The following is a 25,392-nucleotide window of genomic DNA, read 5'->3' on the forward strand; positions in this document are numbered from 1 at the left end:
CAGTGTGTGCAGAAATTGTTAGATGTGTCCATGAAGTGTTGTTGCATGAAAAGAAAATAGGCAGGTCGTTTCCATCATTGTATCCTTACTTCCGGCTCTGCGTACATCACCATCAGACAAGTCTGCACTAAGGGGTGCCCTCTTTCTCCGGCCCTCTTTGCCCTGGCAATGGAACCAATAGCTGCATCCCTTAGACAAAGCCCTGATATCTCAGGCTTTCGGGTCGGGGGGCTGGAGGAGAGGGTATCCCTGTATGCTGACGATCTCGTCATCTATCTCGAAGACCCGGATAGCTCCATTGTTGGTGTCCTAGATATCTTTGAAAAATTTCTGCCTTTTACTGGCCTCGGAGTTAACTGGAGGAAGTCTAAACTCCTTCCACTTACACCAATTTCTACTTCATCATCTCCCCTTGAGATTGTATCTATTACTAAATATCTGGGTGTACAGATCACCAACAATGTAGCTGATTTCTATGAATATAATCTCTTGCCATTAATATCCCATACGAAAGATTGCCTAAACAAATGGCATATCCTTCCTCTATCCTTAATTGGAAGGATAAACTTAATAAAAATGAAAGTATTACCTCGCCTACTTTATGTGTTTAGGAACTGTCCCATCTGGATCCCCAAAAAGTTTTTCGCACCAACTAAATTCACTCTTTCTCAGCTTCATATGGAACAAAAAATCCCCCAGAATAAGTCTCAAAAAACTCCAGAGGCCGTGGACAGAGGGGGGACTAGCCTTTCCTCACTTACAGAAATATTATATAGCTAGCATCCTTGTAACTGCAAACTGGTGGCTCTCCCCAGATGAAACTAACGCAGCGACAGTCCTGGAAGCCGCCCAACTTGGCTCCTATGAAGCCTTAGCACAGCTCCTCTATAGAGGTCTCCATGCCCCTTATCCTATATCTATTTCCATGAAAACAGTAATCAAAGCGTGGAACCTGGTACACGCATGGGACTCTCCTAAGGCCAAAACGTTGTCACCCAAAACTCCGCTCTGGAATAACCCTATCCTCAAGGAATTCTACACTATACCCGATCCCATCATCTGGATCTCCAAAGGGGTCAGCCTCATCTCTCACATTACCTCCTCCGGTTCATCTGCATCTTTTGATCAACTAAAAGACGCTTATAACCTCCCCAACTCTTACTTTTTCCGGTTTCTCCAGATAAGACACGCATTTCAGGCCCAGTTTGGCTCATCCCCTCCACGTATCCGTTCATCTGAGATTGAAGACACTCTCTCCAACCAGAACCTCGCCAAAGCACTATCCGCAATATACAAAAATGTGATCCTTATCACTGAACCCCATGTTTCCGTCTTCAAAGCTCCATGGGTGGATATTGCTCCGTCTATCGATGATGAAGATTGGGAGGATGCCTGGATTGTACCATTTCAGCACTTAATAGCTACCAGAGACAGGCTCATCCAATTTAAAATACTGCACAGAGCTTACCTGACGCCCGCCAGACTGGCCAAGCTCGACAGTTCCTATAGCAATACCTGCTGGCGATGCAGCTCTCCTCAAGCTGACTTCGCCCACATCTTTTGGAGCTGTCCGAGGCTTGCCCCTATATGGACCCTTGTCTGTGACTTCATATCACAAATCTCTCAAATTGCTGTACAACCAGACCCCACCTGGTGCCTTCTTGGCCTGACCTCCTCACTTGCTCCAAGGAGAACCCAAAGAACGCTGCTCGGACTCACACTTTACTACTATAGGAAAGCTATCGTCCTAAACTGGAAAGCAGCAGACCCCCCGACCATACAACAGTGGAAATCACTAATAACTCCCTCCCTCTATATAAGGCAGCATACACCGCACGAGGATGCCCTCAAAAATTCACAAAAATCTGGAAGCCCTGGATAGACAAAGCAGATTCTAACTGAGACTGGCCCCTGGATTTTTCTTTTGCCTGACCCCTAAATTTAACCAGGACGTGGACTTCGGGGGGGGGGGGGGGATTTTGCTTTGGATGGCGGGCAGGGGTGGGGGGTTGGGGGTGGCGATAGTCCTTATCTTTGTAGTGTAGTATATGTCTATACAGACGCCCTCTTGCCTGCGCACAAAGAGAGGTGTCTGAGTCTGTATGTTTCTTTTGTTAAAAAACAAATAAAAATAATTTTCAAAAAAAAAAAGACAAGTCTGCACTATATGAATGCTATCAAACCAGTAATGGCTAACTTGTCGTACTTTGGTTGTTTTTACAGACTTCTATCTAGTGTGTGTACAAGGCTTTAGACCACAGGTGTGAAACTCAAGGGAATGCGGCCCTCCTTGCCCTTTTATGTGGCCCTCGAGAGCTTTAAATGTGCACCACTGTGAGCAGTGAAAAAACAGAACACTCTCTTCCCACCCAGAGAAGCGCACCAGTGGCAGTATTTCTGGTTGTAACATTGTCATTTTCGAGCCGTGGTATAGAAACAACCCATGGGGCCCTCTAGCAATCATGAGGCCCATAAACTGTAATATTTTCCTGCTCCAGCGATGCGCTGGGTCTCTTCTGTTCTTCCCGGCAGCTGCACGCTCTGTGCTTCCATACCTCCAAGAGACCCGGAGTAGCACTGGAGCAAATCAGTGGCGTACCTAGGGTATTTGACACCCGGTGCTGGGTATTATAAGACACCCCCCCCCCAAAAAAAAAGTAAAAGGGGCAAAAAACGGGTGGGGGTATATGCAAAAAAAAATGGGCGTGGCCGTGACCGGATGAGGGCAGAGCTAACTGTAATTTACCGTGAACCCGGGGTGGGAGTGATATGGAGGCTGCCATATTTATTTCCTTTTAAACAATACTAGTTGCCTGCCAGCCCTGCTGATCTATTTGGCTGCAGTAGTGAACTGAATCACACCAGAAACAAGCATGCTTGTTCAGGGTCTATGGTTGAAAGAATTAGAGGCAGAGGACCAGCACGGCAGCCAGGCAACTGGTATTGCTTAAAAGGAGATAAATATGGCAGCCTCACTATTATTCTCACCTCGGGTTCCCTTTAAAAGTGCAACGCAAAGACAGTGGACCCAAGTTTTGGTGACCCATTCCCCAGAAAATTCACATACTTGTCCAGGTTTTCTCAAGAAAATACACGTAATGTGTGCAGATTTGCCCAGAGAATACGTTCAATCATGTCAGCAGATTTGCCCAGAAAATACATGCAATCATGTCGGCAGATTTGCCCAGAAAATACATGCAATCCTGTCGGCAGATTTGCCCAGAGAATACGTTCAATCATGTCGGCAGATTTGTCCAGAAAATACATGCAATCATGTCGGCAGATTTGCCCAGAGAATACGTTCAATCATGTTGGCAGATTTGCCTAGAAAATACATGCAATCATGTCGGCAGATTTGCCTAGAAAATACATGCAATCATGTCGGCAGATTTGCCCAGAGAATATGTTCAATCATGTCGGCAGATTTGCCTAGAAAATACATGCAATCATGTTGGCAGATTTGCCTAGAAAATACATGCAATCATGTCGGCAGATTTGCCCAGAGAATACGTTCAATCATGTCGGCAGATTTGCCTAGAAAATACATGCAATCATGTCGGCAGATTTGCCCAGAAAATACATGCAATCATGTCGGCAGATTTGCCCAGAGAATACGTTCAATCATGTCGGCAGATTTGCCCAGAAAATACATGCAATCATGTCGGCAGATTTGCCTAGAAAATACATGCAATCATGTCGGCAGATTTGCCCAGAAAATACATGCAATCATGTCGGCAGATTTGCCCAGAGAATACGTTCAATCATGTCGGCAGATTTGCCCAGAAAATACATGCAATCATGTCGGCAGATTTGCCCAGAGAATACGTTCAATCATGTCAGCAGATTTGCCCAGAAAATACATGCAATCATGTCGGCAGATTTGCCCAGAGAATACATGCAATCATGTCGGCAGATTTGCCCAGAGAATACGTGCAATCATGTCGGCAGATTTGCCCAGAAAATACATGCAATCATGTCGGCAGATTTGCCCAGAAAATACATGCAATCATGTCGGCAGATTTGCCCAGAAAACACTTCAACCGTGAAGCAGACCTGGCCAGAACATAAATGTAAAAATATAAATTAAAAAAAAAAACATTTACTCACCTGCAGCAGAGCTCCTGTTCCGGGCCTCTGTCCGGTGCGCAGCTCCCACGATCCTCTGCAGACAGTAACTGAAACTCCCAAAGTCTCAAGAGCCGGGCTTCGGACATTTTACTATAGCCCTGCTCTGCTGCTGCGGTGAACTGACACGGCATCCATTAGATGCCGAAGGTCAGTTCACGCTGGGGGGTGCTTGGAGAATTTTAGGGGGTGCTTCACCCAAAGCACCCCCCCCACGATGCCGCAACTGCCCCCAGTATAGGTAGCTAGTATGGTATGGTGCCCCCCCTATAGGTAATATAGTGGCCCCCAGTATAGCTAGTGTAGCGACCCCCATGCCCAGTGTAGCTAGTATAGTGGCCCCCGTATAGCTGCCCCCAGTATAGTGGCCCCCAGTATAGGTAGTATAGTGGCCCCCAGTTTAGGTAGTATAGTGGCCCCCAGTTTAGGTAGTATAGTGGCCCCCAGTTTAGGTAGTATAGTGGCCCCCAGTTTAGGTAGTATAGTGGCCCCCAGTTTAGGTAGCATAGTGCCCCCCCCCCCAGTGTAGCTAGAAGGAGGGGTGACAGCAGGGATAGCGGTGGGGAGGGGGGGACATATCCCCTCCCTCACCTGGGTCCCCTCCTTCTGCCTCTCTTCCCTCCCCCCCAAAATGCGGGCAGCAAACGGCGAGCAGGCGGGTGCGGAGAATACTCACGTTACTTCCGCGAATCAGTCTGGAACGCTGCGTCGCCGTCACGTGCCTCTTCTGCGCCTCCAATGATTGGAGGCGTAGAAGAGGCACGTGACGGCGACGCAGCGTTCCAGGCTGATACGCGGAAGTGACGTAAGTATTCTCCGCGCCCGCCTGCTCGCTGCCCACTGTCCCCGGCCCGCTGCCCGCATTTTGGGGGGGAGGGGGGGGGGGGAGAGGCAGAAGGAGGGGACCCAGGTGAGGGAGGGGGGGTATAGGTCTCCCCTCCCTGCCGCTATCCCTGCTGTCACCCCTCCTCCTAGCGCTGCTCTTCCCTGCTCCTGCATGACTTTATCTATGGGGGGTCGTGGCGACACCCCCCTGGCTGTCTGGCACCTGGTGCGCCATGCCCCCCTGCGCCCTGTGGTAGGAACGCCACTGGAGCAAATAAATATTAAACTGCTTCATTTGCACCCAACAATCGGTTTGATGAATTTGAGATATTAAAAGATGTATATGTTTTCTGCAGACGTCTAACACTCAAAAAGATGTATGATCCTTGATCCATGCAGGACCAGGATGTACTGGATCACGAACTGGATCTCAATGATCAGCAGGCCTTCAAAGATCTTTTGAGTCTCTTGAATGAAAATGAAGAGCAGGTGAGTGGTGCGAACTTCAGACCTCCCTCAAAATTCTTGCCTTACTTTAGTACGGAGGTAAAGATTTTCTTTGATCTGGTATGCAAGGATCTACCTATGTTAGGAAAAAAACGCGCCATAATTGCTGACAACTTGGGGCGGGATGAACGACAGGCAGTTAGATCCTTGAAGTCAAGAAATGATACATGTATTAAGGAGGCAGATAAAGGGGGCAATGTTGTCATATGGCCCCTTGAGTTGTATTTGGAGGAGGCACACAAACAATTGGGCAATCCCGAATTTTTTCGAAAATTGCGGGGTAACCCCACTGAGGCCTTCCAGGGACAATTTAAGAGTATATTAGATACTGCGAGACACGAGGGAGTGATCACTGAGAAGGAATTTGGTTTTCTGTGGAGAGAGAAACCAGTTATGGCAACCTTTTACATGTTGCCCAAAGTGCATAAAAACCTGCAGAAACCACCAGGCAGGCCCATAATTTCGGGTATTGGCAGTTTGACAGAACGGGCTTACCAATTCATAGACTACTATCTCAAACCGTTTGTGAAATCATTGGATTCCAACATCCGAGACACAGGTGATTTGTTGAACCATATTGATTGTTTGAATGTGCCTGATGACTCTTTACTAGTAACATGCGATGTAGAGTCTCTTTACTCTAATGTGGGGCATGATGAGGGCATACAAGCCACCAGGTATTTTCTGGAAATTGGCAGTATTCCGGATGCCCGGAGATTGTTTATACTTACCCTGCTGGACTTTGTACTTAAACACAACACCTTTGTTTTGTGACTCGCGCCTCTACCTGCAGGTCAGGGGGGTGGCCCTGGGTGCAAAGTGTGCGCCCTCGGTCGCCAACCTGTTCCTTGGCTGGTGGGAGCGCGAGTGGGTGTGGTCAGAGTCGATGAGTCGGTTCCACCACCATATTTTGTGGTGGTTCAAATTCATCGACAATCTCTTCATCATTTGGCAAGGACCTCGTGACATGTGTATCGAATTTTTGAAGCGTTGTACCATAATGATCTTGGCATTTTTCTTACATATAATGTTAGTGATCAAGAGGTTGAATTTTTAGACTTGAAGATTAGGAAAAACCTGAAAGGGGAGCTCTCCACTACTGTCTTCCGCAAATTTACTGCCGTTAATAGCTTGTTGCAGTATCAATCGCATCATATGGAGTGAGTTAAACAGAATATACCAACAGGACAGTTAGTGCGACTTCGCAGGAACTGTTCAGAGAATGGAGAGTTTGAGCTGGCAGCCACTGACCTAAGGGAACGGTTCAAAGCAAGAGGCTACCCTAGGTAACACATAAAAAGAGCCATGAGAAAAGCAAGGGCCACTCCACGCGTTGATTTATTACAATCCAGAAAGAGAACCAGGGATGTCAAAATTAGAATTACAACACTATATAATACCCAATGGCAGTAGTTGCGGAAGATCATTGGTAGACATTGGGATATCTTGAAAATGGACTCTGACATCAGTCCTTTTCTCACAGATCACCAGAGCTTGACGGCAAAAAGGGCACCCACTTTGAAAAATATACTCTGCCATAGCCACTTCCAAAAACCAACTACAGGTGTGACTATTAAAGGTAGCTATCCTTGCGGATCTTGCAATGTTTGTGGGAACATGAGAAGGACTAAGACTGTCGCAAATCGGCATACTGGGAGAAACTTCTACATTAGTGATTTCATTAATTGCAAGACTCATTCAGTAGTCTACATGTTACAATGTCCATGTGGCTGGCAATATATTAGACAGACCAAGAATGCCCTCAAAATCCGTCTTCAGAAGCATTGTTCGGTTGTTAGGCTGGCTGCATGGGACAGAGAGCAGGGTAAGACACTTACCACACTGGCAACACATGCCTTAAACATACATGGGGGCTCCTTGAGAGATTGGCTCTTCTGTGGATTGGAGGTAGTGAGGTTGGATACGAGGGGTGGCGATGTTGTTAAATTATTGCGTGCTGAATTACGCTGGATGTATAGGTTACAGACCAGGAGCCCCATGGGGCTCAATAAAGACTCAAAAACAAAGCACAGCAGCCACGGTCTCCAGAGAGCAAATGGCAACATTGAATTGAATACAAACTAACTTGTATTCAATGCAATGCTACTTGTGGCCAATCAGATCATTTGTACTTTTTTTTTCTCCCTCCCTCCTTACCCCATGTGGCCAATAAGATTAGTTGTACTGATTTTATATCTCTCCCTCCCTCCCCCATGTGGCCATCAGATTAGTTGTGCTTATTCTACATATTATTTTACCTCTCTCCCAACCCCATGTGGCCAATCAGAATCTTTATTTTTTAGTATTTTTTTTTCTCCCTGACTCCCTCCTTCCCCCATGACCCCACACCGCCCCCCGACATCACATTGCACCGCCGCTCCATGCAACAGATTAGACACCAGGTCCCCGGAAGATCAAAAAGATAATAAGGACTCCGGCGGCCGGGAGGGAAAAGCTAGGATTGCACAGTGCACGGGACCCAGGATTGCACAGTGCGCTGTGTTTTTAGCCAGCCGACCTGTGTTCGGGCTTACCTCTTTCAGCACACAAAGTGGAGCCCGAACACAGGACGGTCTTACTGCCAGGGGTGTTAGAGATATATTTCTGCAGTGGGTGGGCGCGTGACTACAAATTATCTAATAGCAGACACTATTTAAATAGGCCTGTATAGCTTTGCTTAACCACTTACCATATGTAATAGGGTATGTTTGCATAAAGGCACACCACTCATATGGAGGAAGGGGGGAGGGGTTAGGCTACTGTACATTAAGCCACATCTACACGTGTAGATGCGGCCACGATGTTCCTTATCAATCGAGCTGCTAATGCGGCTCGATTGATAAGATCCAACAGGACGGATCTTACTTCCGCCGATTCCCTGCTTGCTCCCCGCGAGGGGACAATGGCAGGGAATCGAGCGGAAGATAAGCGGTGCCGGCGGGGACGAGCGGGGAATCGAATCTGGCGCACGCGCGGCGAGCAGGGGGACGCGGAAGAGGCGATCCGGCGGCTAATCGAGCCGCCAGATCGGAGCCACATCTACGCGTGTAGATGCGGCTTTATACTGGGGGCACATCTGGCTGGATTGGGATGGTGGGCTACCTAATACTGGGTCACATTTGGTTATCTATGCCCCCCCCTTTTTATAATATATTCCTTAGCGCATAACGTACCTTTTTTGTCCGTATCAGTTTGTGGTCTCTGAATTCAGTCAGCTGAGCCCTCAATGTTAGGTCGCTGTTTACAAGAAATGCTTCTCTGCATTGCTGATAAAAGTCTTGAAATGAGAGACCTGAAATAGAAATTCAAAATGAAAATGTCAACTTTGACTTGTTTTTCTACAGTCCTCAATAAGCAGCCACGTAGTTTTTGTTTATTTTATTCTGACCTTTTCAAAAACCTAGAACCAGCTACAGGTGCCCACTATTGATAATCTTGATTATACACTCTCACCACTTTTATATAATGTGAGGGAATCCATTTAAAGTGTACCAGAGCTGTGATAGCTTCCTCCTGCTGCATAAAGATAGAGTGTTTATCCCACGCCGCCGTCCTGCGGTCTGCCGTTCAGCCACGATCAGCCCCGGTAATTGCATCAGTCAAGTTCAGTCTGTGTCTTCTGCGGAAGTCCAGTAGACCCAGACTGACGCAACTGAGCAAGTTACCGGGGCGGATTGATCGTGGCTGAACTGCAGACCGCAAGAGGACGGCGTGGGACACAGCCGTGTTTATGCAGCAGGAGGAAGCCCCGGTGAGTATCAAATCTGCTCCTCATCCTCAGCTCTGGTTTCCTTTACAGTATATTTAGTCAGTTTACCATTCTACTTCATAGATTTGGTCAGATTGTACACATCAGGATAGTAGTGGGCACCTCACATGTAGTCATCACATCATTTGCATATTAGCAACAAAGCAACAGCCATAGCAGCCATAGTGGTTGCTGCGGCCCCAGGAACAATGCCCCATTTATTTGTCCCTCAAGCCTCATTCACATTATGCAAGCCTCATTCACATTATGCATCTGTGTTGCTCTCCGTTGCACTGCTGAGCCCATTCACTGACAATAAATAAGGGAGTACTGCGTTTGGACAAAAATGCATCCAGCAGTGCGTTACAAAAATGCACTTCTGCACAGCTCATACGTGAAAACATCAGCAGGCTATGCACTTCTGCTGTCCTTGCTTCTCACACACTATTCACATTAATGAAATACACACAGCATCACATATAGGGCTCGAATCACTAAAGCGTGATAACTGCTATCACAGCAGTTATCACGCGATCTGCCGTGCGCAGCACGTTGCGCGCGCAAAGCATTACTCCGTGTGATAAACGAAGGTTTGCGGGTGATCATGCGCTTGTTTCAAGCGCATGATCACACGCAAACCTTTGTTTATCACACTGAGTAATGCTTTGTGCGCTCAAAGCACCGCGCACGGCAGATCGCGTGATAACTGCTGTGATAGCCGTTATCGCTCTTTTGTTTTTGCTTATTTTATTACTGAATTGTTCTAACACTAGAATAACACTTACAAAGCCCAGAGTCTATTTAGATTATTGCTGCTGTTTATTTTATACATATTTTTGATAAATAAATTCTTATTAAAAAAAAAAAAAAAGACAAAATCAGAAATTAGATTTTTACAGCTGACAAGCTACAAAGTTAGGGTGAATGTTATACATGGTGAACTGGTCGTCAATAAAGAGCTTTTTCTACAGTCTCTAAAGGTAAGGGCTATTTAGGTCTTATTCTATTTTTTTTTTATATAACATATAAAAAGCTGTCTTGATGATTAGCCAAGAGTAAAGCTACAGTGGGGAAAATAAATGACCAGTCTAGAATTGTAATAGTAGCTTTATTACAGCTGTGAGAGACAAAACAACAACAAAATAACCCTCAAATACCCAGTGCCCCAAAGTCAGAGCTTGATGTGCATTGTAATGAGTGATAGACTGTAAGTATTTGATCCCCTATCTAACTAGCATGATTTCAGGCTCCTAGGTGTCTTCACTCTATGAAGGTAATGAGTTGAGATTAGGAGCACCCACTCTACTTTTACTTACCTAGGGCTTTTTTTTAGCCCCGTGGTCTTTGAGGTTCCTCGATGTCCTCTGGGTTCCCTTCGTCGTGCCGGTGCCCCCCTGGGATCGCCAGCTTATCTAGCGAGCTCCTGTTTATAAAGACTTGTAATGCATGTGCAGTAGCCCGCGAGTCGGCAACATTTATGAGGGGAACAGCGGCACAAAGGAGTTACCCTGGAGGACATAGAGGAACCTAAAAGACTGCTTGGGGGCCTGGAAGAAGCCCCAGGTAAACACCTCCCCGTATCAGCTTCCCTTTAAGTACAGTTGTCCTGCAGTGTCAGACCTTCCTCTTCAGTATTTGGTTGTGTTGGAAAATCCTCAGCTGATTGCTACTGTAGTGATCCTCCTACCTCCCTACAGGACAGAACAGGTTGCTCATTAGGAAGCCTAGCAAAACTACTTTATGCTGTTCTGACTAAGAGTACTTTCACACTGTATACATTGCATTGCACTGCAATGGACAATACAATACAATGCAATTACATTAATGCAACGGTACAATAACAACAGAGTGTTAGTAGTGCTGTGTCATACCTCCCAACTTTTTGAGGTGAGAAAGAGGGACACTTAAGCCATGCCCATGCCTGAGCACACCCCTGTCACACCCCTAGTCATGCATACCATAAAGATTTCATAAGAAACATATGTTGTTTTATAATTCAAACCACACCGTCCCTTTTTATCCTGGTTCATTTTCCTTTATATTACCATTCTAAAATTAGTAATATATCAATTTAAAGGATGGGAATAAAGTTTAGAGTCAAACAAACATTTTTCAGTAGAGAAATATATATATATATTTACATAGAAACAGGAACCACGTCCTGAAAGAGGGACAAATGTGGAGGAAAGAGGGACTGACCCTCCTAACGAGGGACAGTTGGGAGCTATGCCGTGTGCCGGATTCCATTGGAATGACAGAGCATGCAGTGCATCTATGATGACATGCGCGATTACAGTTGCAGTGAAACATACTTCTATGTACTGTATGCTTCACTATATACGTTGCATCGCATGATGAAGATTTGCATGAAACTTTAAAATTCAGCAGCATTTCCAATCTATTTTTAAACCAAGCAATATCACAGGCGTAAATCACAAAAAGGACGTGTGGAAATCAGTGTGGTGGGGGAAGCCGCCAGCAGACTATCAGCAATATTACTGATGTTTCACTATATGGGCTCTGGATAATGGTGATAGTAGAATATAGGTAACTGCTACTATCGGCTTTACCCAACAGTCCTCTCACACTAACACTCCGCCGCCCATCACCCACCACATCACACAACACATCACACAACACGTGATGTAACTTTTCTCTTGCTATCCTATTTTTCACGACAACGGAAGGGAGAAGAATATGGAGGCTGTCAAATTTGTTTCCTTTAAAACCATGCCAGTTGCCTGGCAGCCCTGCTGATCTATTTGGCTGCAGTGGTGTCTGAATCACACCAGAAACAAGCATGCAGCTAATCTTGTCAGATCTGAAAATAATGTCAGAAACACCTGAGCTGTATATATTCGTTCAGGGTCTATGGCTAAAAGTATTAGAGGCAGAGGATCGGTAGGACTGCCAGGCAACTGATACTGATTAAAAGGAAATAAAAATGGCAGCCTACATATCTCTCTGCCTTAATTTGTCCTTTAATGCAATGTGCATAGTGTGAAAGCCCCCCCCAACTGTCTGAATGGGAACAGCAGGTGGTTGCTGCTGCAGCAGCTTTTCAGCAGGTTTGGAGTTCACCATGGGAAGGTAACGGGGCAGTCTCCAGCTTAGTCTGCAATCATCTTACATACCTTGGTATGAAGGGTTGTCTTTATTTGCCATCTGATACTCTGCCAGCAGCCGGAAAATCCCCCTAAAAAATGATAACATTCAAATAGATTACAATACATCAAAAAAGGTAGCGCATAAAGGTCATACTTGGCATGTGCATAATAACAAGGAGGATAAAGAGAAGACACCAACAGCCCAATATAGTGTAGTATGTATTGAAAGTATGGAAATGGAAGGCAAGTATAATGTTATACTCACAATTCTGGGTTACCTTCCAAGTAACCACTAGTATATGCAGGTGGGGAGTATTAGACCTTTCCCCACTCATGATTAAGAAGTCACTCTCTGTAGATCGGAAAAAAGGAACTAAGTCCCCATCCACCGGGGGTGGACACAGCAGTAATTGTAAAGTTGTACAGAGGCAGCTGAAGTATAAAAGAAGGTAAAAGGTTGGGGGGGGGGGGGGGGGGAGGTTCCCCAAAAACAGACAGGAAATGTGGTTGATAATTTCGACAAAAACTATTTATGTACATCCCACCTCATCAGGCAGTAAATTGGAGTACATTTGTCGAAATTATCAACAGCATTTCCTGTCTATTTTTGGGGAGGAAGGTCCACCACTGATACACCCCGTCTCCCCCCAGTGTTTTTTTTTCTTTTTTCAAAACAACCTTTTACCTACGTTTATACTTCTGGCGCCTCTGTACAACTGTACAACAACAAGCAAGCCAGGGTAACAGATTGTCAAGTTCTGCCCTTATTTGCAGTCTCTGCTGAGATTTAAACTTTAAGACTAAAGATTTGGGAGGGGGGTAATTTTTAAGGACAAATGAATGTAGCTGTGTTTAGCGATGATAGGTAGAAAAATCATTGTGATGAAATCGAGGAAGCTCAGGTTCACCTGTGACCCGAGTGTGATTCAAGCACTCGCTGGGTGCATGCAACAAAGGCTGCTTGCCTCCAACAATGTCTAGCAAAAAATGATCTACCGTATATACTCGCATATAAGCCGTCCCGCATGTAAGCCGACCCCCCAACTTTTACCTAAGAAACCAGGGGAAAATGATTGACCCCCATATAAGCCAGGGGTAGGAAATGCTGGATTGGTGCAGGCTGCGTGATCCCCCCAGTGTGTCCCAGTATAGCTAGTATAGTGTCCAGTATGGGTAGGTAGTGCCTCAGTATAGCTAGTATAGTGCCCAGTATGGGTAGGTAGTGCCCCAGTATAGTTAGTAAAGTGCCCAGTCTGGGTAGGTAGTGCCCCAGTATAGCTAGTATAGTGCCCAGTATAGCTAGTATAGTGCCCCAGTATTGGTAGGTAGTGCCCCGGTAGAGCTAGTAGAGTGCCCAGTATAGCCAGTAAAGTGCCCAGTATAGCCAGTAAAGTGACCCAGTATTGGTAGGTAGTGCCCCAGTAGAGCTAGTAAAGTGTACAGTATAGCTAGTATAGTGCCCAGTATAGCTAGTAAAGTGCCCAGTATAGCCAGTAAAGTGCCCAGTATAGCCAGTATAGTGCCCAGTATAGCCAGTATAGTGCCCAGTATAGCCAGTATAGTGCCCAGTATAGCTTGTATAGTGCCCAGTTTAGCCAGTAAAGTGCCCAGTATAGCCAGTATAGTGCCCAGTATAGTCAGTATAGTGCCCGGTATTGCGATCCCCCCCCCCCCCCCCCCCCGCGGCCGCCGCTGCTATTACCTGTTCAGCCGGCGGCCGCTTCCTCTAATCCGGGTGCCCCTCTCGCTCTTTGATATACCTCTAGAGGTTTTAGATTTTATAAAGCTCCATCAGAATACAAAGATGATCCCGAGTTTGTATACAAGTGGAAGACAGCGTTTTTGACGCTTGCTAAAACTCTCAGCCTTGGGTGCTGGAGGACCTTGTCCCGGCTCTGCTCTCAATGATATTGTGTTGGAACGATCTGAGAAAGAACATGATAAAGTGACTGAAGAAGTTTGTGATATAAAGACCCAGTTACAGACAGTAGCTCCAGGGGCGAAGCTAAAAAGTATAATTGACAGAGTTGACAATAAATTAATTCCCATACAGAGGGAAATTAAAGAGAGAAAACTTGGGAAATATCTAAGAGACCAAGAAGATTTCCAGTCAGGAAATATTTTCCAATGGTCACAACCAGAGGGACGCCCAAAGAAACCTAGAGGTAGACCCCGAAAACCAAAGAGAGGTTATTGGACTTCCGAGTCAGGCTCAGACTCAGAAAGTGAAGCTAAAAAAGCAAAAGAGACCTAAATCCAAAACCCCTTTAGGGGGAAAAAAGTTCGGAGGGGCAGGAGGAGAGGAAGAGCAAGAATGTGCAAAGAAAGTATCCTGGAAGGGGCTTCGCCCAGAGTAGTTAGTAATCATGTGAAACCATTTACATCTATGGGGAAAGAAATCCCTATAGGTGTTATCTGAGAGCATGGTCCAGGTATGTGGATGATGTGCTTGTCATATGGAGATCCACCAGGGAGAAGTTTGACGAATTTCTAACATACCTCCAGCAGAATGATATGAATATGCAGTTTACGGGAGAATGGGGAGGTGAAAAGGTTCCCTTTCTCGATCTATCTTTGGAGGTGGTGGGGAATAAACTAATCACAAAAGGGTTTCGCAAAGCTACAGCAACGAATTCCGTCTTGCATAATGATAGCTATCATCCACACCATGTTAAAAACTCAATTCCCTATAGTCAATTCCTAAGGTTAAAACGTAACAACACTATGAATGATGATTTTGAAATACAAGCACGGGAGATGATCAATGATCACACAAAGTGAATATGTCCCTGACCGTACTTCAACCTGGTTAAATAGATCACCTTGTAGGGGATCATTCCCATGTGGACACTTTCCCACTTGTAAATACATGGTCAGGACTGACCATGTACAATTAGGTGGATATTCGCACCAAATTAAGGATTTCATTACGTGTAGGACGAAATCCGTTGCTTACGGCATGTTCTGTCCCTGCTCCTATTTCTATATAGGGAAAACCACTCGACCAATTCGTGAAAGATTGGTGGAACATCGCCGATCAATTAAAAAGGGAATAGGTGCATTAAGATTGATTAATCATGTAAGAGAGATGCATGGTGCTAATGCTAACGTTTTAAAAATGGTAGGTCTCGAGCTAGTGAAACGTGGAGGTAATAGAGATAACTTGCTCTCACAAAGAGAATCGTTGCTAATCAGTCGATCTGATGCCCTAGGACCTTTGGGCTTCAATGATCGCAATGAATTTAGTGTATTTTTGGAAAAATATTAGTACTGATGTGGACTCTCTTGTCTCTACTTTTGGGAAACTTTGCTTCTGTCACTGGGTCTCTCTTCACACATTTAGTCTTCAACACATAGTATATATGGATAGATAGATTGTATTTGAGCTTATGTACTGTATATGTTACTATCCTCTAGGGAGGTAATCAACTTTCCTGTATATTTAGTTTAGTGCAGCCTGTGCTCCTTCTCTTTTCTGTCCTGTCTACGCCCCCTCCTCCATTTGTTACCCGGTGTCTGAACTCCACAAAACGTCCCAGCACTGCGGACACTTTTCTTTCTGTCCGCAGTGGGACGCTCCGTATCTACGGGAGGTTGCCTAGTAACGCACCAAGCGGATGTTGTTACGCTTGAGTGCGACAGGCGAGCGGCTAAGTTCCAACATGGGCGGTCATGTGCAGATGCGCTCCAAGCTGGAGCGCTGACGTACTTCCGCCTAGTGGTGGCAGGGGGAGGAGGGCGTTCCGGACTAATGGAGGATGTCCCGGCGTCCATATAACGCCGGGCTTTTTGAGATGGCGGGGAGCTTCTCCCCGCCAGGAGTCATGTCTAAGAAAAAGCGCTTTTAGCGCGAAACAATTGTCGACAAAAACACCACCTCTGTGAATGTTTGCAGCCCCGGAAGGGTGATGTATTAATATCTTACATCGTTTTTTGTCATCAGTCTGCATATGCTCCTGGAATAAATATAAGCTCTAAGTAACTGGTGCCCACGGAATCCTTTCTTGATGTAAACTGATTGATGTTCTTAAAACGTGGAGGCACAGTGAAAAGCTGATACCAGTAGCTTAAAAGGTAACCCAATCATTAACATTGTGTGCGAGGTTGATTCTTTTGCTCTTCTGGGACATTGGTAGGTAGTGCCCCAGTAGAGCTAGTAAAGTGCCCAGTATAGCCAGTAAAGTGCCCAGTATAGCCAGTAAAGTGACCCAGTATTGGTAGGTAGTGCCCCAGTAGAGCTAGTAAAGTGCAAAGTATAGCTAGTATAGTGCCCAGTATAGCTAGTAAAGTGCCCAGTATAGTCAGTAAAGTGCCCAGTATAGCCAGTATAGTGCCCAGTATAGCCAGTATAGTGCCCAGTATAGCTTGTATAGTGCCCAGTATAGCAAGTATAGTGCCCAGTATACCAGTATAGCAAGTACAGTGCCCACTATAACAAGTATAGTGCCCAGTTTAGCCAGTAAAGTGCCCAGTATAGCCAGTATAGTGCCCAGTATTGCGACCCCCCCCCCCCCCCGCTGCTATTACCTGTTCAGCCGGCGGCCGCTTCCTCTAATCCGGGTGCCCTTCTCGCTCTGCTCTCCATCATGCGTATCAGTGTATCACAGCAGCGCACCCGGCGCTGCTGCTGAGACGAGGCAGGAGAAAGAGGTTCACCTGGTAACGGGAACCGCTCTCTCCTGCCTCGTCACAGCAGCAGCGCCGGGCACGCTGCTGTGATACATGATACACTGATACGCATGATGGAGAGCAGAGCGAGAGGGGCACCCGGATTAGAGGAAGCGGCCGCCGGCTGAACAGGTAATAGCAGCGGCGGCCGCGGAGGGAGCGGGTGGGGCCGCGGACCACCACCCACTACCCAAGACTCACATACAAGCCGACCCCCCAACTTTTGGCCCCCTTTTTGGGGGTCAAAAATTCAGCTTGTATGCGAGTATATACGGTACGCACAATTCATTACTCATAGAAAAAGCTGTGTCCCATTCACTATTGAAGCCATATGGTTTTCTGGTACATGATACATGTGCAAATTTGTGTGCCAGATGAAGCTGCTAGTAGACCATTGGCAATGTTAACGATATTCTATTAATGATCTCTGGATAATGCCGGTTAGTAGAAGATCAGTAATTTTACCGAAATTGTTATTGATTTTGTTTTACCCAACCTTCCTCTCACACTAACCCTCCACTACCTACTCCTTACACTTACCTACCCATATCTACAACTAACACTAACCCTCCCCACATACGGTTACCACTAGTACTGCCGATGTGGGTTCCAGCTACATAATCGCTGAACCCCATGTGCTGGTAACTAACCGGGCTGGCCTGTGTTGTCAGGTGAGCCTTCAACACTGTGCATGGGGACACATATACACTTAGGGAGGGGAGGAGAGGGGTGGAGGTTTGTACAGCAGGAGTGCTAGGACAATTTCCAATTGATTTCATGCTGTGTAGGGCAGGAAATGGACACCTTGCTGCGCAAATTCAGTTAGGCATTTGGGGAGGGGTTGAGGGTTAGGTAGAGGTGTGTGTGTGTGAGAGAGAGAGAGAAAGAGAGAGTTAAGGTTAGTCATAGGTAAGGAATGGTTCTGAGTGACAATAGTGTTAACTTAAGAAGTAGCAAGATATCATTTACCAACATTTTGCTATAGTAATTTTCACTTTTAAAAACGTAAACTATGCGTACTTCTCCCTCCAGGGCCATCATTATGTCCCCTCCTTTCATGCAATCATCTTCATCATCTTCTTTCCTTTAGTGGCCTACAGCAGTGGCTGGATAGTGTACTGGTTAAGGGCTCTGCTTCTGACACAGGAGACCAGGGTTCGAATCCCAGCTCTTCCTGTTCAGTAAGCCAGCACCTATTCAGCAGGAGACATTGGGCAATACTTCCTACTGAGAGCATCCTTGTGGCTGCAGCTCTAGCAGTTTGAGTCCGCCAGGAGAAAAGCACAATATAAATGTTGTGTCTTTTCTATATGTAGAGCATGCATGTCAAACTCTGGCCCCTGGGCCAAATCTGGCTCTCGGAGCCATCAGATTTGGCCCTCAGGTTTCCCTACTTTGCATTATGTTTGGCCCACTTAGGACTACCAGAGAAGCTATATTAAAGGATAATCCCTAGATCACCAGGGAAACCATATGGGGAGGGCAATAGCACTAGATTATAGCACTAGATACCAGGGAACTGTATAGGAGAGGAAAGGGGCCACTAGACACCAGGGAACTGTATAGGGAAAGGAGGGGGCCACTAGACACTAGGAAACTGCATGAGGGAGGAAGACCACTAAACATCAGGAAATTGTGTAGATGAGGGAGGGAGGACCACTAAACATCAGGGAACTGTATAGGGGATGAAGGGTGGTTATTAGACACCAGGGAACTTTATAAGGGAGAGATGTGGCAACTAGACATTGAGGTTGGCCCGTGACTTGGTCCCAGTACTGGCCCACTTAGTATTTGAGTTTGACATCCCTTATGCAGAGTGACAAAGGGAAAGGTGATGTAAAATGATCTCTTGATGGTCCTGTTGATCCATTTCTTGTATTAGCAATCAAACATACATGTGCCTAGGATGGATGTAAGTTAGGAACTGCTGGGATCAGTGTGGCAGAAAAGGCAACAATTTAACAACACCATTTCCTGGATTTTTTAGGATTGTATTTATATCGGTTGTCCTAGCTGCAAGTTTCTATTTGTTTATACTGACCATTGTTATGCTGGGTACACACGGTGCGTTCCCGCACTCGATGCGCTCGATTATTTCCGACATGTCCGATTCGCGTTTCGATGGATCGTTAGGTCGATTTGGCATATGGCATACTTTACATGAGAATCGACCTAACAATCATCGAAACGCGATCGGAAATGCTCGGAAATAATCGAGCGACCGGGAATCGAGCGGGGCATCGAGTGCGGGAACGCACCGTGTGTACCCAGCATTACACCTAAACAAAAAGATATAGATTTTTTTTTTTACTTCAGTCTGTATCTCCTGTGGAAAGCGGATATAGGTTCTAACCCCTCCAGGTTCTAATTCGAACCAAACAAAAGCTTTTGGCTAGATTTCTACTCACATACAAAGCCTGGACTGCAGCATAAATTAACTACATAGTGGAGTTCTGGAGAGAGAGCCTTGCAACCAAACTGTGATCACTGCCTAGGAGTCTCATCCTAAGCCCCGCCCAGTGCAGGGCTACCCCTCCAAGTACCACAATGATAAGCTTATACTGCAGCCACTGTGGCTAGGTTGCAAGCACTGTGTGCAGGTCACAACAATTGTAGAAATAAAAGGGAAGGATGAAGTGAGAAGTCTTTTTAAAAGGAAGAGAAAAGGCATGGGTGAATTTTGCAGTACAATTCAGCTATCCATTATAGTAGAAAAATCAGTAAGTGCTAATCACAATATAGGCTATCAAACCAGCTAATAACAAAAAGACTAATAGTCCAGCAATCTTCCATTGATACAGGAATACACAGAAAAACAGCCTATATAATGGCTAAAAACGTCCCCCAAAACACATAGTGACCCCTGACCATGTGTGAGATGGAAGGACAGACATTTCCAGTCTAACCTTGGCTTGGAGAGAGCTGCCAGCCATGGCTCCCGCTCTGGAGACTGATCGTGGATGTACACCAGTTCCACCCTCCATATAGTAGGTTTTTCTTGTATGTGTGTGGATTTTATTAATGTCTCTTATCTCGCCATGGCGGCACAATATGTCTTTTATACATTATAGTAATCCAGGAAACACAAACAGAGCATATGGTAAAAAGTGCACGATCAGCAGTTATCTACAGTGAAACCTATGTTTACATTTATACTAGTTATTAAGGTCAGATCAGTATGTATAAAGAAAACTGAAATTGAGCAAAGGCAGTGTAGCGTCTGAGTTTCCCTGCCGGTCAGAAAAGCCATCCATTCAATTCCAACATGAGTAGGGAGGCCTGACAGGGGAAGCACTGTCTCTTGAAGTTACTTCACTGCAGATAACCTTTGCCTGCCAGCCAGTGTACACTAATCACCATATGCTCCATTGCTGTATATAATATATATATATATATATATATATATATATATATATATATACATACATACATACATACATACATACATATATATATATATATATATATACACATACACACACGAAAATGTTATAAAGAAAAGCTGCTATGTACCTGGCATTGGGTGTGAGACTGCGCATGACATGAGTGAGTGAGCTGAGGGCCAGGGCTCCAGAGCGTTTCACCAGCAGCGAGTTCTCATAGGAGGTCTCTTCCACATAGGAACTGTATGTTGTAGTTTCATACCACAGCCAGTTATAAAGACTTAGCTTTGACTGGTCCCACACTGAAAAAACAAGTTAGAAAACTATTATTCATATCTACTAAATAGCATTATATAAGTAAATGAATTGTTCTCTACTGTAAAACAGTATTAACAGAGCATATAAGAGGTTATTGCTGCACAATTCATGCTAGTATACATTATCGAGCACAATTTTGCTTTCTTTTTCCTAAAAGAAGTTCAGAATTAAAGGAAAACTATCAAACCAAGTGATCTAAAATGACAATGTACAAATAATGTTACTGTGTAAAAATTTCCTACTTTTCATGTTAAATATCAGCGGCAAAAACTTTAATTCATTGTGTGTAGGTTTTAACTACGTTTGGAATGTCTCATTTGTATAGGTGGATCTCTGTAGCCTGACATGCTAACAACTGTGTAATCTTGAAGCAGAGTTATATGAAAACCCTTTCAGGTTCCTCACAAACACACGATACATTTCCTATGACACACACACACACACACACACACACACACACACACACACACACACACACACACACACACACACACACACACACACACACACACTTTCCTATGCTCCCTGCAGAGAGCTCAGTCAGAGACAGGCAGGGCTCTCACACACAGGGTTAACAGACGAAGTGTGAGGGAATTCCCCCTCCCCTCATGGTTCAGAGATATTCAAATGTATACACCAGTACTTAGCAGCACTTCCCAAACATTTCCTATCTCAATTGGTAAAAACATGTTAGTCGATAATGTTCCTTTAACAGGCAAAAAAAAGCCCTTTTACTAATCAGTAGAGCATATGTCGGGATTAACAGGAAATAAATCTGCAGCTTCACTGATACAAAAAGCATTATTAATGATTCATCACCACCTAGAGTGGACACAGCTTGTGATCACCAGACACCATGAAGTGTGTGGTACAGCAAAATGATTGCTTGTAACAAATAACAAATCTGATGAATTCAAATAAAAGTCAGAGTTAAGAGTCAGAGACTGTTCGCCACACTCCAGCCTCCCCCATCTTATGCAGTTTCCAGTTCATATCATCAGCCAGCCTCCCTACACAGGGACTGGGTGACTGTATTTTCCCAGCTCACTGACTGCTTCCCTGTTAGGACTCTGGATCTGGACTTCACTCTGAGATCACACCTCCCACTGTTGCAGCTTAGGGCTGGTGCACATCAAGAGCTCCTCTGAGCGCTTTGAAAAACGCTTGGCTAATGTAACCCTAGGAGGGTGTTCCCACAGCAGCGCTGCATGTAGCATTTTTTGGAGAGATTCAGCTTGAATGAATGTGCAAAAATGCTCATTCATTCAAAAGTCGATCTGAAAACCGATTAACAAAATCGCTTTGCAAATCACGAAGTGCTAGCGATTGCGATTATGATGTGCACTAGCCCTTACTTTGCACACCTGTCATGGCTTTGGCTCCCCTCACTCACGTCTACAGCTCCAAGAAATTACAATAGGAAGACAGTATCTTTCGGTGTATTCCCATGTACAACAGTATTAAGAAAGGGTGTGATGACTAACATCTAGGAAATACTTTAGTCTCTCCTACCCAAGAATAAAACTCCCATTTTAGAACCTGACTTCTAAATGACATATAGATATTCTACTACTGGTTTAGGTTGTCTTTGCGATTATACTTTTTAAATGTAACCACTGATCAAGGGAATTCTCTGTCCTCCATTTTGAAAATGGTCATTACCCCATAACAGCTTTTTGGTCAGCACACTGTTAAACTGTCATATCGCCTACTTGAGCCATAGGAAAACATAGACATTACTTGGCACATCAGTTGTCCTCACAGCTATAACTGACAGCAACTGATAAATAACTGACAGCAACTGATATATTTCAATTCTGACAAACTGTTGTCAGAACTCAGAGCAATCACTGTCAGAAGAAAATGGTGCGCTTCTGAGAGGAACGAATAGCAAGGTAACTATGTAATGTTCATTTGAAGTTACCTCATGAGTTTATTTTAAATAATTTTACTCAGTAGAGGTTCTCTTTAAGGGACAGGTGGGGGTAATGGTTGCAATACTATATGCAGTGTAGTCATGAACCTCCTCCTGGTCCCCAAGTGCAGCCATTAACTTGACTGGGAAGACTTACACTTGCGTCAATAAAAAATTCCATGTATAATCAAATTATACATTAATCTGGAATTACCCAGAGTCTTTCTTCTACTGAGGTAAGTATCTAATTTAGGCACTTTTTTCCCTGCAAGTACACCTTAAACATACAACGTTTATGTGTCATGGAAGTTTAGTTTTGAGTTTTCTTCAGACAGTTGTTCTTTTACTATTCTTATTAAAAAAATTGCACTATACACTTACTTAGAGGAGCATTAATGTGATCAATGGAAGCGAGAAGGTGGATATTGGGGATAGAAGCCAGTTGCCCAAGGATCTGTTGGCTTTTATCTCCCCTTAACATGTGGCTGTCCAAGTTATGAATGAGAAGGTAAAGCTGTAGAGTGGAATCTGAAAGGGATACAGGGTATTTGTATTACTATTACAATAATAATTGATGCAGTATGTATTTACTATAAGATCTTCACAAAGACAATTGAATTTAAAAGGGTGAGGAAATATGGACTTATTTGGTAAATGCAAAAGCAAGGAGGTACAGCAACTTCTAGTGTAAAAAATATTGCATTATTCTTTTTATAATGTTTACTTTTCTTTTTTCATTGTTGAAATACTGTATAATTAGTTTACATAGCCGTGTGGAAGTAATCAGCCTGTGGAAAAAAGGTTATGCATTTCCCAGACAGCTTGGGAATCATGGCATTAGCAGGTATATTCCGGTATGACAGTCTTTTATTAGAAATGATAACTAAAAATAGCCAGTCAGTTATTAGAAACTTCTGGTAATAGGCATGGCTAGGTGCATACTGGTACTTATGCCTCAAAGGAGGAAAAGAGAAAGAGATATGAGAGAAAACGTTACATTCTACTGAAAGAGGAGGAATCCACAGTGACAATCATGGCAAACTATGTCACAGCATGCCACAGACAGAGAATGAATGTAATTTTGCTGACCAATACTTTTCATTATGACCATGTTCTACGCAATTTTTGTATATTCATTGCACATAACCAGAGGAATACATTTTTATATGTAAAGAGTTATTTTTATTTTGTTGAGTAATAATAGCAATGTATAAAAAAAAATATCTAGAACCATGAGAAAAATATTGGTTGTCAAAATTACATGTTTTACAGTAGGTATGATGCAATTTTATGTTGACAGTGGTGACAGTAGCTGGTCAAAAAGCATTTCTCTTCTGTTTAAAAGACATTCTCTCAGAAGCATTGTGCTTTGTCATCTATGAAATTTAGCAAATTATTATTATTATTTAGTATTTATATAGCGCCGACATCTATCACAGAGCTGTACAGAGTATATTGTTTTGTCACTTAACTGTCCCTCAGAGGGGCTCACAATCTAATCCCTACCATAGTCATAGTCTAATGTATGTATCAAGTAGTGTATGTACTGGAGTCTAGGGTCAGATTCCAGTCTGCCTTGTCTACGTTTTCTCTCTCATTTGGCATACTCCTGGGTATTCTTCCATTGAGCTGCTGTCACTTAAAGGATACCTCTAGTCAGAGGAAAAGTTTACTTCAGCAGGGGGAAGCCTCTGGATGGTCTTGAACTGTAGAAGGACACAAATAGAGAGAACACTCAGGGACTCTGGTGTGTGAAGGGAGGCTGGTGTAGGAATCTCACCTGATCTGATGGCTGGCAGTCCAGTATAGGAGAGACCAGCAAAAGAGGCATGCGTCCTACTAGCCAGGGGCCAGGCTTGTTGTGGCAAGTTGTCCTTCTCCTCAAGGTGGTGATAGGCACCAGGGTAGCTATCCGTTTTGCATATAGCAACCTGCTGCCGCGTGCCATTGCTGCGATAGGCAGGCGCACCGGTAAGCAGTGTGCTCAGAATTGTATACTGTGAAGAGCAGCTATGGTAAACGTTACTGGGGTCTTCTACTCACACCTCTGGATGGTCCTGTCACCTGTGCAAAGAGTGTCCCAGGCGGCAGCAAAGGTCTCTTGAAGAACCAGGGAAGTCTCTGGAGCATTCAGAGGCTTCCCCCTACTGTGGTAAGCATCAAACTTGTATGTTTCCAGTGGCTACAGGTTTAACTTAAAGTGAACCCAAGGCAAGAGTTGTGCGGAGCCTGCCATATTTATTCCCTTGTAAGCAATACCAGTTTCCTGGCTATCCTGCTGATCCTCTGCCTCTAATACTTCTAGCCATAGACCCTGAACAAGCATGCAGCAGATCAGAGGTTTCTGACATTGTCACAACTGACAAGATTAGCTGCATGCTTGTTTCTGGTGTACTTCAGACACTACTGCAGCCAAATAGATAAGCAGGTCTGCCAGGCAACTGGTATTATTTAAAAGGAAACATATGGCAGCCTCCATATCACTCTCACCTCGGGTTCATTTTAAAGAGTGACACATCGTGATTTAAGACACTGTCGGACCTTAGAATACAGCCTATATCTCTTGGGAATGCAATCTTGGCTTTTCTCCTACCATTCCTCTTTTGGCTGCTTCTAGGGAGGTTGGAAGTGTGTACGAAACGCGTTAGAAAGAGCCACAAGATGGAGATGGTCAGCATGAGTGGTGCCGCTTCTTACATGCTTGTGATTTTATGAAGGATTGTGAGAGTGCATTAGCTGTAACTTTTTTTTTTTTTAAATAAAAAGAGCTTTTACTCTATGCCAAGCCTTTTTGTT

At 44.6% G+C, this 25,392-nt stretch overlaps 1 protein-coding gene across 1 annotated transcript in view; it reads right to left on the bottom strand.

The window, feature by feature from the left end:
• ORC2 (origin recognition complex subunit 2) overlaps positions 1–25,392 on the bottom strand; it is a 79,874-nt gene that overhangs the window by 1,440 nt on the left and 53,042 nt on the right. Inside the window, exons 13-16 of the mRNA XM_068245136.1 lie at positions 22,978–23,124; positions 20,494–20,665; positions 12,340–12,401; positions 8,631–8,749 (exon numbers count right to left, since the gene is read on the bottom strand). Of these exons, the coding sequence (XP_068101237.1) occupies positions 8,631–8,749; positions 12,340–12,401; positions 20,494–20,665; positions 22,978–23,124 (500 nt within the window). The remainder of the gene's footprint in view (positions 1–8,630; positions 8,750–12,339; positions 12,402–20,493; positions 20,666–22,977; positions 23,125–25,392) is intronic.

Source organism: Hyperolius riggenbachi, chromosome 7 (assembly GCF_040937935.1).
Source record: "Hyperolius riggenbachi isolate aHypRig1 chromosome 7, aHypRig1.pri, whole genome shotgun sequence".
Classification (NCBI taxonomy): domain Eukaryota; kingdom Metazoa; phylum Chordata; class Amphibia; order Anura; family Hyperoliidae; genus Hyperolius; species Hyperolius riggenbachi.